The sequence below is a fragment of the Adiantum capillus-veneris genome, chromosome 22, assembly GCF_014529385.1.
Source record: "Adiantum capillus-veneris isolate H3 chromosome 22, ASM1452938v2, whole genome shotgun sequence".
Taxonomy (NCBI): Eukaryota; Viridiplantae; Streptophyta; class Polypodiopsida; order Polypodiales; family Pteridaceae; genus Adiantum; species Adiantum capillus-veneris.
In genome coordinates this window covers 22,286,967-22,299,670 of record NC_140952.1, presented here as the reverse complement: position 1 = coordinate 22,299,670, position 12,704 = coordinate 22,286,967, and the positions used below count along the sequence as shown (strand labels likewise).

General features: G+C 42.8%; 1 protein-coding gene across 3 annotated transcripts in view; it reads left to right on the top strand.

Moving 5' to 3' along the window:
- Positions 1-12,361, top strand: part of LOC147429021 (phosphoinositide phosphatase SAC8-like) — a 50,622-nt gene extending 38,261 nt beyond the window's left edge. For all 3 annotated transcript variants that reach the window (XM_086494891.1, XM_086494892.1, XM_086494893.1), the window contains 10 exons: positions 7,339-7,416; positions 7,522-7,598; positions 7,684-7,782; positions 7,942-8,041; positions 9,342-9,450; positions 10,670-10,742; positions 10,852-10,945; positions 11,072-11,158; positions 11,795-11,861; positions 11,947-12,361. In XM_086494891.1, the coding sequence (XP_086351017.1) occupies positions 7,339-7,416; positions 7,522-7,598; positions 7,684-7,782; positions 7,942-8,041; positions 9,342-9,450; positions 10,670-10,742; positions 10,852-10,945; positions 11,072-11,158; positions 11,795-11,861; positions 11,947-12,074 (912 nt within the window). In that variant the 3' untranslated portion in view covers positions 12,075-12,361. The remainder of the gene's footprint in view (positions 1-7,338; positions 7,417-7,521; positions 7,599-7,683; positions 7,783-7,941; positions 8,042-9,341; positions 9,451-10,669; positions 10,743-10,851; positions 10,946-11,071; positions 11,159-11,794; positions 11,862-11,946) is intronic.
- Positions 12,362-12,704: the final 343 nt, after the last annotated feature.

Sequence of the window (12,704 nt, the reverse complement as noted above, 5' to 3'; positions counted from 1 at the left end):
GTGCAATCTAGCAGCCTGTATCCCTCTCCCCTTTGTTGTGTCTTGAAAGTACAGGTAGAATAGACGACTAATAATGGATGAAAACTAAATCAAGGTTTGAAGTAAAGTCTACCGCCCTTTTTGGATTGAACAGGCCGGTTTCAGAGAGCATGTTGTGGAGACCAGCAAAGAGTCTCAGAGGCAGATTACAGGTTTTTTTAGACCACCTACTGGGCAGACAGAGGTGTAGATCACTTAGCAGAGCCTAGATATCACCCACACCAGAGGTACGTTGATCGATTGATCGGGCTACGGAGCTAGGGAGATCCAGATGCCGCGACTGAGGGGTACCTCACAACATCGACAGAGACTACGACAGAGGATACATACTACTTTAGCTCGACATGCGAGACGCCCAGTATGAGTACTTACCATGGTGGACATCGACGATATTCTGCAACAATCAAGGTGTACATCCTTGGACATCACCCGCCGGGCATCCTTGGCCAAGTAGAAAGCTTCCAGTAATGCAGTTTAACATTTACATAACCCAATCCACTTTTTGTGTGTGAGTGACGTTCCATCCAATTGGATAACCCAAATGCCTGGTGATCACATTTGGAGGAACAATCTATGAATGACCCGATGGTAACTGCAAACCACGAAGACGTTGCGCAGAGGTCAACTGATCAAGATACATCAACATAGGATGAGTGGCAATAGCATACAGGAAAGCGCTAAGGGGGAAACCTTACCTAACCGAACAACCAAGCGGCCACGATTCTGTCAATTCCCCTTCCAGGATCCCCAAAGACATGCTGCAAGCATACAAGAAATAAACCACATTGGCCAATTTAGGACCAAACCATAGACACCTCATTGTGGCAGCAATGAAGTCCCATTGCACAGTGTCAAAGGCCTTTTCAATGTCTAACTTGCATGACCTGCGTATACTTAGCATACTCCATGCCAATCATAACATTTGTCAAATTGTCCACTATTTGACGACGAGGAATAAAACCATACTGAGCCTGATGAAGTCCTGTAAACAAGCAGTCCTTAAGCGATGGACCAACATTTTAGCCAATAACTTGTAAACCACCGGCATCAAAGCTATGGGACGCCAATGAGAGAATTGCTCGCAGAGTGCTTGCTTGGGCAACAGTTTAAGTAAACCCTCTTTCCATGATACTGGCAGATCCTATTTTTCCCATGCCGCATTTACCATGAAAAGTAGGGGTTGTTTAAGAGCATCCCAAAAGGAGAGGAAGAATTCCATAGTAAGTCCATTCCAACCGGGAGATCTCCAACGGCCCAATGCAAGCAGGGCACCATGCAATTCAGAAGCAGAGTAAGGATCCTCAAGGCATTGTGCCTCCCGCGAAGACATGATCGGACGAACATAAGAAAGCAACAATTGACGCGCTCGACAAGCTGCCGAAGATGGCTGAGATGAGGCTACAAACACCTGACGATAATGTGAAACCATAACCTCAACAAGTTCCCGCTTCGAAGAAGTCCAAGCACCCGAGGGAAGCATAACCCGCTTAATTGATTGCGAGACCATTGAATGATGCAGATGCTTAAAAAATTTCTTCGAAGCACAACCTTTATCCATAAAAGCCTGTTGACGTGCACGCGTCTGCCATTTAGCAATTTTCCGCTTATCATTTTGTTGAATACATAGATTAGCTTCACATAGCTCCATCATTTCAGAGTCAGACAAGGGCCGAGAATCAGCTAACTGTTGTAGGCGTTGACTAACTTGTTTCGCATCATTGACATTCCCCCGAATGAGCTGCATATACTACGTACCATAGTCACAAATAACACTTTGTACTCTCATGATAAAACGATACCAGGCAGCATCCAAATCAATATGCATATGGGCCAACAGCGGGGGAATTATATCGGCAATCATGTGTCGGAAAGCTTCATGAGTAAGGTAGGCATTGTTAACATGCAACAAGCGTTTCCTGTAAAGAGGCCGATCACAAAGAGACTGTCCAAAAGACAGAGACAGCAGAAGAGGATAATGGTCTGATAGCTGTAGGGCATAATCTATCCTCATGGCGCATACAAATTCTTCATACTGTTGCCCATTAAGCAAGTACCAGCGATCCAATCATGCTCTATAAGATGAATAGCGGCATGCTGGAAGGTGAAACCAGAAGCATCAGGATGCAAACAGCGCCATATATCAATCATTTGAGCAGAGGCAAAAAGAAGATCCCATTCATGTTTCTCCGCAAGCAACATATGCAAATTTCCTGTGGTGCTGTCATTTAAATTAGGGGTATTATTGAAATCTCCACAAAAAAATGCATTAGAAGTCCAAGGGTGAGATGAAATTTCTCACCATAAAGCAGCTCTTTGCCCAGAGGCCGTGTATGCATAAGTACCTGCAAATTCGTGAACTCAATCATTCAACAAACATTGTACAACCATCCACCGGCCATGTGGATCATTGTATAGCAGAACGGGCTGAAGCTCATGGCGAACCAGCATCAATAAACCCGAGAAATCATGTAAACCTGCATACGCAATCCAATAACCGGCAAAATAGGAACATTGACCAGCAAACTCGTGCTGATTATGCTCTTGCAATACAACTATGTCTGCTCTACATGTATGTACATAGTGCCAGGTCAGAGGCCATTTGTCCAGGTTACATAAACCCTGCACATTGTATGAGATGCATTTAATGTGACTTTGTGTTCGGAAACCTATGTACAAGAGGCAAGAAACATGGTGATCAAGTGGAGGTGCCCATAGACACATCTCCATCCACTACATCCATACGAGGACCTGGCCTCGGAGACAAAGCAGGAAACGTGTCCACAGGGTTCACATGCGAGGTGGAAGTCTCACCGACGAGTACATCTTTGTAAGAGTGCATCGCTTTGTCCCATGCATCAATCAGCATGCGGTTGTCATTACATGGAAGTTGCTTAAACGATGCATTCTTGTTGGCATTAACAGAAGGAACGTAATTACGAGAAGAAAGTGGTGTACGAATCTTCACTGATTTTTTTGACACCACCCATGAATTGACATTAGCAGGTCCGACATTTTTGCCTTTTGCAGCAGCTCCATTCCCAGGATTAGCGAATTGTTGTGCCTTGCCTTTCCCTTTGTCCACATTCAAAGCAACCTTAATAGTAGAGGCTCCACTCTGCTTGATTTCGCTTGTGGGTTTTCCTGCAGGGATAAAGGTGGAGGAAGGAACAGCAGTAGGAGGGGGTTGCAAGACTGGCTCTGGACATTCAGATTGCATATGGCCAAATTTGCCACATCGAAAGCAAGAATTTGCAAATTTACCCCATTTAAGTTTAAAGGGGCGCTTGCCTACCCATGGATCTCCTGAATCAACCATAATTCCTTCAGGGGTAATCTTGTCAGTGTCCCAAAGAATGCAAAACCTGTTTGTATTTGCATCCAATTTTGGGGGACAAATGACTTTACCAAGCTGCACGGCCAACAAAGGCAGAAGATGTCTCCACGTGCGAGGGAAATCAACAATTTCCACCCACACCGGGCATTTGTGACGAATAAGACTCTGGTAGTCTTTAGTGAGTGCCCACGGGAGAACATGCATCATTTGCGTATTAAAGAAGAGGAGAGACATCTCAAGCAAAAGATTCCTAGCTTCCATATCTACGAGCAAAACTTCATAAAATCCACGCGCCCCGAAATATACACCAGAACAACTTGTCTTTTAAGTAGAAAATCAACCCATTGCCCGACATCGTGCACAGTAGGCATTTTCCCTGGGAAAAAGAGGATAACTACATTCATAGCGTACTGAACAACTAGGTCCATGAGGTCTTGCACCGGAATGCGAACCTCAAGAGCAGGCGCCTGGCCATTCCATGCTTATGGAGCCTCCTCAAAGTCCTCATATAGGCATGCTTTGATCTCGGAAGCGGCCTCCGACGTGGGTTCCATTGCTTTCCGACGCTTGAAGACGCACAGAGAGTCGAACATAAATAAAAAATCTTCGCCAAACAAAACCAACTGTCTAGAAAACAAAGCTTTGTACAAATTTCGCAGAAAAATACATCCCAAACCACAACACCAGTACATCGACTGAACACTGCCCTTCAACCTGATAGCATCACCCGACAATTTTACAGAATCTGCGTAGGAGGCTGACTGTCGAGGCAGGGCTTGAACATCAGCTTGCACAGAAATTGAAGGAGGCTAGGGGCGCTGAAGACTGTCTGGCGAAGGAGGAGGGCTACTCGCAGCAATGGGTGCAGAGCAGACCAGTGAGTCGCGCAGCAGAATAGGGGCAGTACAACACTGAAGAACGTGCGCAGGGCTGCTGAGAGTCCACTGGAGGGATCGCGCAGGGCCTGACAGCGAAGGCACACACGCACACACACTCACACACCCCCGCTGGTGCAGGCACAGTGAGCGCCGCAGCGCGCAGGAGAAGCTCGCGACAGAGCAGAAATTTGACGCTCTCCACTCCACACACACACTCACACACTTTTTTTTTGTAAATCTTATTTGATAGAATTTACAGGTGGGAAACCACAAAGCGAGGAAAACCCATAGAAAGAAAGGGATACAAAAAGCGGAGCTCTATGAGGCTCCGAAGGCTAGAAACAATCAAAGTAAATTTTGTAGGCATCAAGAGTGATGTCTCCAGCATCATGAGCGAAATGCAACGGCTGACCAAGAGATAATTTGAAATAGGGAAAGGGTTCAACATAAGTGCCTTGGAACATTAAGCAGTTCCTATGGTGCCAGATGGCCCACAAAATCCAAAATCTGACCCCGGTAAATAACACCGCAAACTGAGATTGCGGTGACTGGAGCACCCCAAACAGCCAAAAGCGTCTCTAAAAAGTGCCGGAAGGAAAACGCATCCGAAGAGCAACTGACACTTGCCAAATGAAGGCTCTGGAGTGGAGACAACCCCATAGTAAGTGTGGCACGGTCTCCTCAGCTTCCTAATTTACAAGTGGGAAACCTCAAAGCGAGGAAAACCCACGAAAAGAAAGGGATACAAAACACGGAGCACTATGAGGCTCCGAAGGCTAGAAACAGTCAAAGTAAATCCTGTAGGTATCAAGAGTGATGTCTCCATCGTCATAGGCAAAATGCAGAGCTTGACCAAGAGATAATTTAAATAGGGAAAGGGGTCAACAAAAGTGCCCTGGAACATTAAGGAGTTCCTATGATGCCAGATGGCCCACATAGTCCAAAATCCGACCCAAGTGAAGAAGACCGCAAACTAAGATTGTGGTGACCAAAGCACCCCAAAAAGCCAAAATCGTCTGTGAAAAGAGCCGGAAGGAAAATGCAGTCGAAGAGCAGTCGACACTTGCCGAATGAAGGCTCTGGAGCGACGACAACACCATAGTAAGTGTGGCACAGTCTCCTCAGCTTCAAGGCATCTGGGGCAGCGGGAAGGCGCAATATGCCGAGCATGCAACACACTGCCAATAGGTAGAGCTCCCACCAAGCACCGCCACAAGAAAACATGTTCCTTCAAAGGCAGATGACTCTGCCAAATGCGAGACAATGTGTTGCCACCACAAGGATGACTCGGAAAGCGACCACAGCTGATTACCCCGATGCACAATCCATACATCAGACTGAAGGATTTCATATACATTGGCAGCTGAGATGCAATCCAATCTAGTAGTAGCTAGATTCCAATCAAAAAAGCAAGAGTCCACATCCAGAGGAGGAATGGGTGAATGAGCAGCAAGCATCCTTTGAATCTCCCGTTAGAGAGGAGAATAGCGAAGGCCCAACCGAAAGCGGGAGACGGCATCAGCGAAAGAAAGGACATAACCCGAGTCATCAACCACCTGATGCACCTGACAGATTCCTTTTTGGGAAAGAAAATATGCTTGGGTGAGGAGACCGTTGAACCAAAGTCGAAGCAAAAACCCTGCTCCAATGCAAACTCTCCGGGCGAAGAGAGCTAGCCCCAAAGGATTGTCGACCATCCCAAGCCAAATGCGAAGTGACAACCTTTCAATCGACAATTAGAGAAGAAGTAAATGGACATCCAAGAATGTGTCCTTCAAGCTTCCCAAAAACAACATCCCAATAAGTCGGTTTCCAACGACCAAAAGAAGGGGTGACAATGTGCGCACACAAATGTGTGACCATGAGAGCCCAAGATTGCTGCTGCTCCACCAAAACTGGCAACAACATAGCTTTCCGAGCCAGAAGATGACGTCTCAAGTCCAAAATATTCAACCCTCCTAGCCGCTTGGGAGAACACAGCTTGTCCATAGATAGAAGCCGAAGGCCCCTCTTGCTAGACGAGGTCCGCCAAAAATGCTCTAAAATATTGGACATGAGGGATTGCAAGCGCAACCGAGGCTAGGATAACAAAGGCAAGTAAAACTGCACATAAGCCACAAGGATGCATTGGACAATCCTGAGACGCACATGAAGTGGCCACGTGGACAATTTCCAATAATTCAACTTGGAATGCAGACGTTGGATCACCCAATCCAGTTTCTGCATAGCCGATACATTCCAACCCAATGGATAACCCAAATGGCGAACCAGAACATGTGGAGGAACAATCTCCCTAGGCCACAATATCTTATGCCAGTCACACTCTTTCAGAGGCAATAGCTTGGATTTGCAAAAGTTAACTTTGAGACCTGCTGCCAATCCAAACAAGTGAAGAGTATGCATAATCTGCTGTACATCATCATAGTTATTACGAGGCATGAACAAAGAGTCATCCGCATGAGCCTGACCAGCAAACTGTGGACCAGAAGGTAAAGTCAGGCCATGTAGCCTACCAGTGGAGGTCAAGGAATCCAAATACATAAACAAGGGATGAGTAGCGATCGCATAAAGCAAAGCACTTAGAGAGCAGCCTTGCCTTACCAACCGTCCCAAAGTCCAAGATTCTGTGAGAAAACCATCCAGCAAGCCTGTAGAAGTACTGTATGCATACAAGAAAAGCCCGACACGGGATAGCCTAGGCCCAAAGCCCAAATGTCTCATGGTATCCGCAATGTAATCCCAAAGAACAGTATCAAATGCCTTTTTGATGTCGACCTGCATGATTAGACATCCTGTCGAGTATATTTTGCATATTCCATACCAATGATGACATTCGCGAGGTTATCAGTAATTTGACGTCGTACACACACACACGCGCGCGCGCGCATGCGCGCGCTTCCAGATTGCGCACTTTGACATTGTTGAGAGGAAAAGGGGCTACTTGCTAAAAGGGAGCAAACAGGAAATGATCAAGCTGTTGGTGAGTGCTTAATTTTGTTAGATTGACTGAAAGAGTACCGATTTGCCTATTTGTTGTCTTTGTTAATGTTAGTTGAGGCAATGATTTGACTTTTAATCTGTGTGCAGCCCAGGGTGGTGGAGCGTCACTTTCGTGAACTTACTGAAAGATATGGATTTGTTGTTGCTGTTGATCTTGTTAATCAGGTGAGAACTTGCTCAACAAGTCCTTTGTGAGGATATACTATTGAGCTTAATGAGTTTTGCTTTTGTCCCAAAGTTCTCCTGGATGCAATAATTTCTTTTACGCAGCATGGAAGTGAAGCAGTTTTGGGAATGGCGTATGCAAATGCCATGCAAACTCTTACAACAGTCAATGCAAATATACAGTACTCTAGTACCTTTTTTTCAAATATCTACACACTAATATTGTTCTAGCAACGTAGTAGTCATATCGGCTCTTGTATTTTGCAGCTATGTTCCATTTGATTTCCACCAGATATGCGGTCAAGTAAAATTTGAAAAATTAGCCTCTTTGTACGAAGATATCAAGGATAAATTAAGCAAGCAAGGGTATGTTTGTGTTAGGGGCTTTGTTTTGTACTTAAGACATATCAGGCCATCGGTGTTGTGCAGCTTGTGATTTTGTCTTTGTTGTGTCTCCATTTTTGTGAACTGAAGCACCAAGATCTACAATCAAAGTGTTCAAACCACATTGTTTGCATAGTGCAGGTACTTCTTGATGATGGACGGCTGTGATATAGTGGAGAAACAGATTGGGGTTGTTAGAACAAATTGTATAGACTGTTTGGATCGAACAAATGTTACACAAGTATGTGACCATGATTTGTCTTATTTCGATGTGATGTCTTTTGAAATAATTGAGTTGGTCCAATTCATATATTTTGTCCAGCTTCACAAAAAGTCAGAGAGAGTTTGCTAAAGATTGAGGTGCATGATGAGAAGTAAAAAAATTCTTGTGACAAATTGTAGGGCTACAAATAGGGCAAGGATTGCTTCGAAGTTGTCGTTTCTTCCCATTTAGGAGCTCCATAGAGGAGGCGAAGGCATTTGTAACTGCGTAAGGATGCAAAACCACATACATAATGCATAAACCATTTATGCATATCTAGAAAAAATAGTGCATAGATACTAGTACCATCTCATTGTGAGATATATCAAGTTTTTTGAAAGGACACAAGAAATGGACATGCTATTATGCATAGCTTTGTCTAAGATTTTAATCTTGGACATGCGGCACTAGTGTGTAGATTGCCAAGGATATATGTTTTTGAGGACAACGACCCTTCTTGAAAGAGAGGGGAAAACACATTAAAATATCTTTCTTAACTCATCTAAACATCCGTAGTGGTGTAAAAATCTTTATTTGTAGTGGTGCAAGACTTTCATTGGACATCTCCACATGCTATACGGCCTACCCATAAGTGTGGCAAATAAAATAGAGATCAATGTACTTTTGGAGGGTAACCTTTAATATTTGTTCTTCCATGCAATGTTTCTGAAGACAATTGTACTCTAATGGTCAATGATGAGTTATGATGTATTGGGTACCATGTGGTAGTTACTGAGAGCATAGTCTCTATGACGTGTATACAATGGTGTCCCTTCTTAGCCGTAGAACTAAAAGAGAAGGTAAGAGGGAAGATACAAGATATACAAGATTGTTCCTCAAAGATCCTATGAAGCTAGGATATGTAAGGTAAAAAAATGCCTAGAAACTTGATTGTCAATAAGTTCTCATGTGCATCCAGTTTATCATATTAGCAGGTTAACGCAATAACTTTAACATGAGGAGATTGTAGTAATTGGTCTTTAGTACATGCTATTACAAATCTCTCATTGCAATGGGTTGTGCTTTTAAATCTTCTAATATGGTAATATTTCTCTTGGAGACGTGCTGGATAGGGATTTGTGATTCATTCTATCTTTAGCTGTGAAGTATGTGCTTGCTTTAGATGCTGTGTGGTAGTAAATAAAAGCTTGTTTTATTTTGGAATTTTTGTTTGCCTTGACGATTTTTCTAGCCCTTGTCTGTTTTTAGAAGGCATCAAGTCACGTTTTGCGTCCTACTTCCATTTACCACCAGTTTCCTTATTGTTTTCTGAAATCAGAGCTTGCTAGGCAGAAAATCTCTAGAGGTTCAACTGCAAAGGTTGAACATTTTTGAGCAGTCAGATACCATCGACAAGTTTCCAAACCTTGATGTCAAACTCAAAACATGTAAGCTGCTTTGACCCATGTTCAGTGTCACTTAACAAGTATACTAACAATTTTCTCATATGGCGTGGTCAGATGAGCTGATCTTAGACTCTTGCCCAACGTTATATTTCTTATACTGAAGATAAATGCACACTACAGTTTGTGAACAGTTTCATCAACAGACTTTTGGGTGTTTATAGCTATTAGAAATGATGAACATGTAAGAGGGGGTACAATGTGAGGCATGCCAGGTTTTCATGTGTATGAGTGGCCATAAGTGAACTTTCTGAGGGTGCCCTGCACTCTTTTGTTTGGGATCTTTTTTGCATGAGGTCAAATGTGAACGATGTCTCGGCTTGTAGTTGGGTGATATGACATCATTGGGAGGGGATGACGGGTAATAATAAGCCCTAATGGTTAACCCCTTTGTGAAAGGGCCAGATCTCTAAATCGTGAGATGAGAATGCACTACAGCTAGTTTAGACAAGCAGCTGTATCATGATCAATGGGCAGAGAATGTGCTCTTCTTTTTTCACAGTTGTTTGCAACCTTGACTATTTTCATCCCCTCATGCGTAGAGCACAACATATATTGTTGGAAACATAGCTTTTCCAAAACTTGAAAGTTGAAAGCTGTTTTGTGGAGAAAACATCGAAACCCACTGTGGATTATAGCTGTCAAAGGAGACGGAGTATGGCCGTCAATTTCTATCTGGGGCATTTCTTAGAAATCCTACAACCGAGAGGAATAATGAATCATGTGGCATCGATGATTTATTTTTGGTTGGTTTTTGATACAGCAATACTGCTGGATCATATAATAGGGGGATATGGATGTCAAAATACAGAGTCACGACCTAATAATGACTGTCACTAGATAAACACCACTACAAATATCTCTGAAGGCAGTAGCTTCAATCTTTTGTTCTTTCTAGTTCATGGGGTTCAGAAGGTGCTACATCTTAGCTCAGCATCTTTGGAAGTTTTCGATTTCTCAGGGTAAAATGAAATCTGAATCCCTAGTGCAAGAGATTTATGGATTTTTATACATTCTTGAGGGCATCATGCTTGTATGGCATAGGTTGTTGTCTTGGATCTTTCAGATTGATCCAATCTTTTTTGTTTTGTGCTCAACTGGTTGGAATGTAGTAATTTGGGCTGCACTGTGGCCTCTGAACTTAGTCTCTAGCATATGTTTTCAGCTGCCGATTGTATTGATGCATGGGTCTTCCTATTTTCAGTATGGGCTGATCATGGAGATAATGTAAGCTTGCAGTACTCTGGAACGTCTGCTTTGAAAGGGGACTTCGTCAGGTGCTCCATTAATCACAAGAAAAAATTTTAACGTTGAAATCGGAAGGACTACATGTAACTAAAGGCTCTTTGTAAAAGGAAACTGATTGGCAAGAAATCAACTTCACAGGTTTGGCAAAAGAACAGTTCATGGTATATTGAAAGACGGCTACAGTGGTCTTGCACGGTATTATTATAACAACCTGCATGATGGTAAGAGACAGGTGCGTGGTCTCTGGTGCCATATCTAACTTGTTTCTTGCAGCTGTCCTCTGAGGTCCTCTGAGGTCAATGTGAACAGCCAATAGGTGGTAGTCTGTACATCTGTTAATTTTTAGCATGGTCTGTAGGATGCTCTTGACCTTGCAGCTGGACACTACACAGCATCAAGGGGGTTTTCCTTCAGAGAAGACAGAACTTCAATGAAAATATTAACGGTAAGTTATAATAACTGTATAGAGATTTCTTTGGTGCTTTTAGTCCTTTTGAAATGAATAATTGTATATAGGGTAAAGGAGCCATATTAGAGACGCCAAGCTGAAAAGTAATAGTTTGGGGGGGATTTTGCATATCTGATTATTTTTGCAATTTGGAAATTGCATCGCATTCCTCATGAAAAGGTGAGTTAGATGATGCCAAGATGGACATGTTTCAGGTTTTATCTTAGTAGTTCAGATCAATTTTTGAGGCATCTAGAGACACTCAAGCCCTAGTAATGGTACACTCTTCAGCAAATGACAAGAGGACAAATAAGCAAGATTCTAAGCATATTCCATAATTTTGTTTCTAAATAAGAATTGTATCTGTTTCCCTACCGGGGCATGTCTCACAATTAGCTCCTCTACCCTATGAACATGAATCACTTGAAAAACGTAATCAGATGAGATTCAAATACTGTTTGGGTCCTTTGTTCAGTCTATCATGCATCGTAGTAAGGACAATATGCCTCATTACATTGGTTGTACTAATGGCAAGAACAAGGAGGCTTTCAATAATTTGGCACTGGAAATTGTACCTTCAGGGGTTGATGCATAGTTGTTACTATTCTAACTATGCCATTTTATGCGATGCAGTATCTCCCACTTGTAGCAGCTGTTGTATTTGCTGGGCTTGTGTTCACTACAAAGTCACTTAGAAATGGTAAGCTTGCGGCCACTCTGTATTGTGAACATGCAACTAGCTCATATATTAAGCCAATCATTTATGGATTCGAGTTTCTTTGCAGCACAACAAGATGGTTACCAGCTCTTGTATGCATTTATTTGGGGTACCTTGACTATAGTTATTACGGCCTTGGTTCGAAGCAATGGGCGTCGCTTTACGAGCCGGCCATATCTTTGCAAGTTGAATTGACAAGTCATTTCTCATGATTTGCCATTCGGATTTTGGGAATATACAGTAGCATAACAAAATGCTTTACTTAATTGGCTGTCAGTGGTTGTGTGGAGAGAAGGTTCAGTGCAATAATTGCTTGATTGGTATGACCTGATTTTCACGATGTCCCTCATCAAGATGTTCTCTTTTTATCTTGGGACTTGAAACTGATGCTGTTGGGATTTAGCCAATAGAATTTGTATGCACTTAATCAAATGCTTTGACCCTTGACATAAGATCCCATTGGCTATGCTGCTATTATTTTTGGTGGGTTGCGCAAAAATTGTTCGTGTGCAAGTAGATGAAGGTAGAGGTAGGAATAGTGTCCCAATTTGCATTTCACAAATGCACTTCCAGGTTTAAATAAGTTTTTTCCTTAGCTTGCTTAAACTACTTTGCTTTATTGGATGGGACAAATTAACACTAGTTTGGTCTGACAGGACATGAAAGTGTCCTTTTAGGGTTTTTGAAATAAATCCAATACTCCTAGTTAATGTGCCATTTTTTGGGACTCGTTACTTGAACTTGAAGCTACAATACAACTCCTAATGGTAAAAATAAGTAGCCTTCAAACTTCTTCACTATTTGGTCATGGTAGGCTTCTAAAGT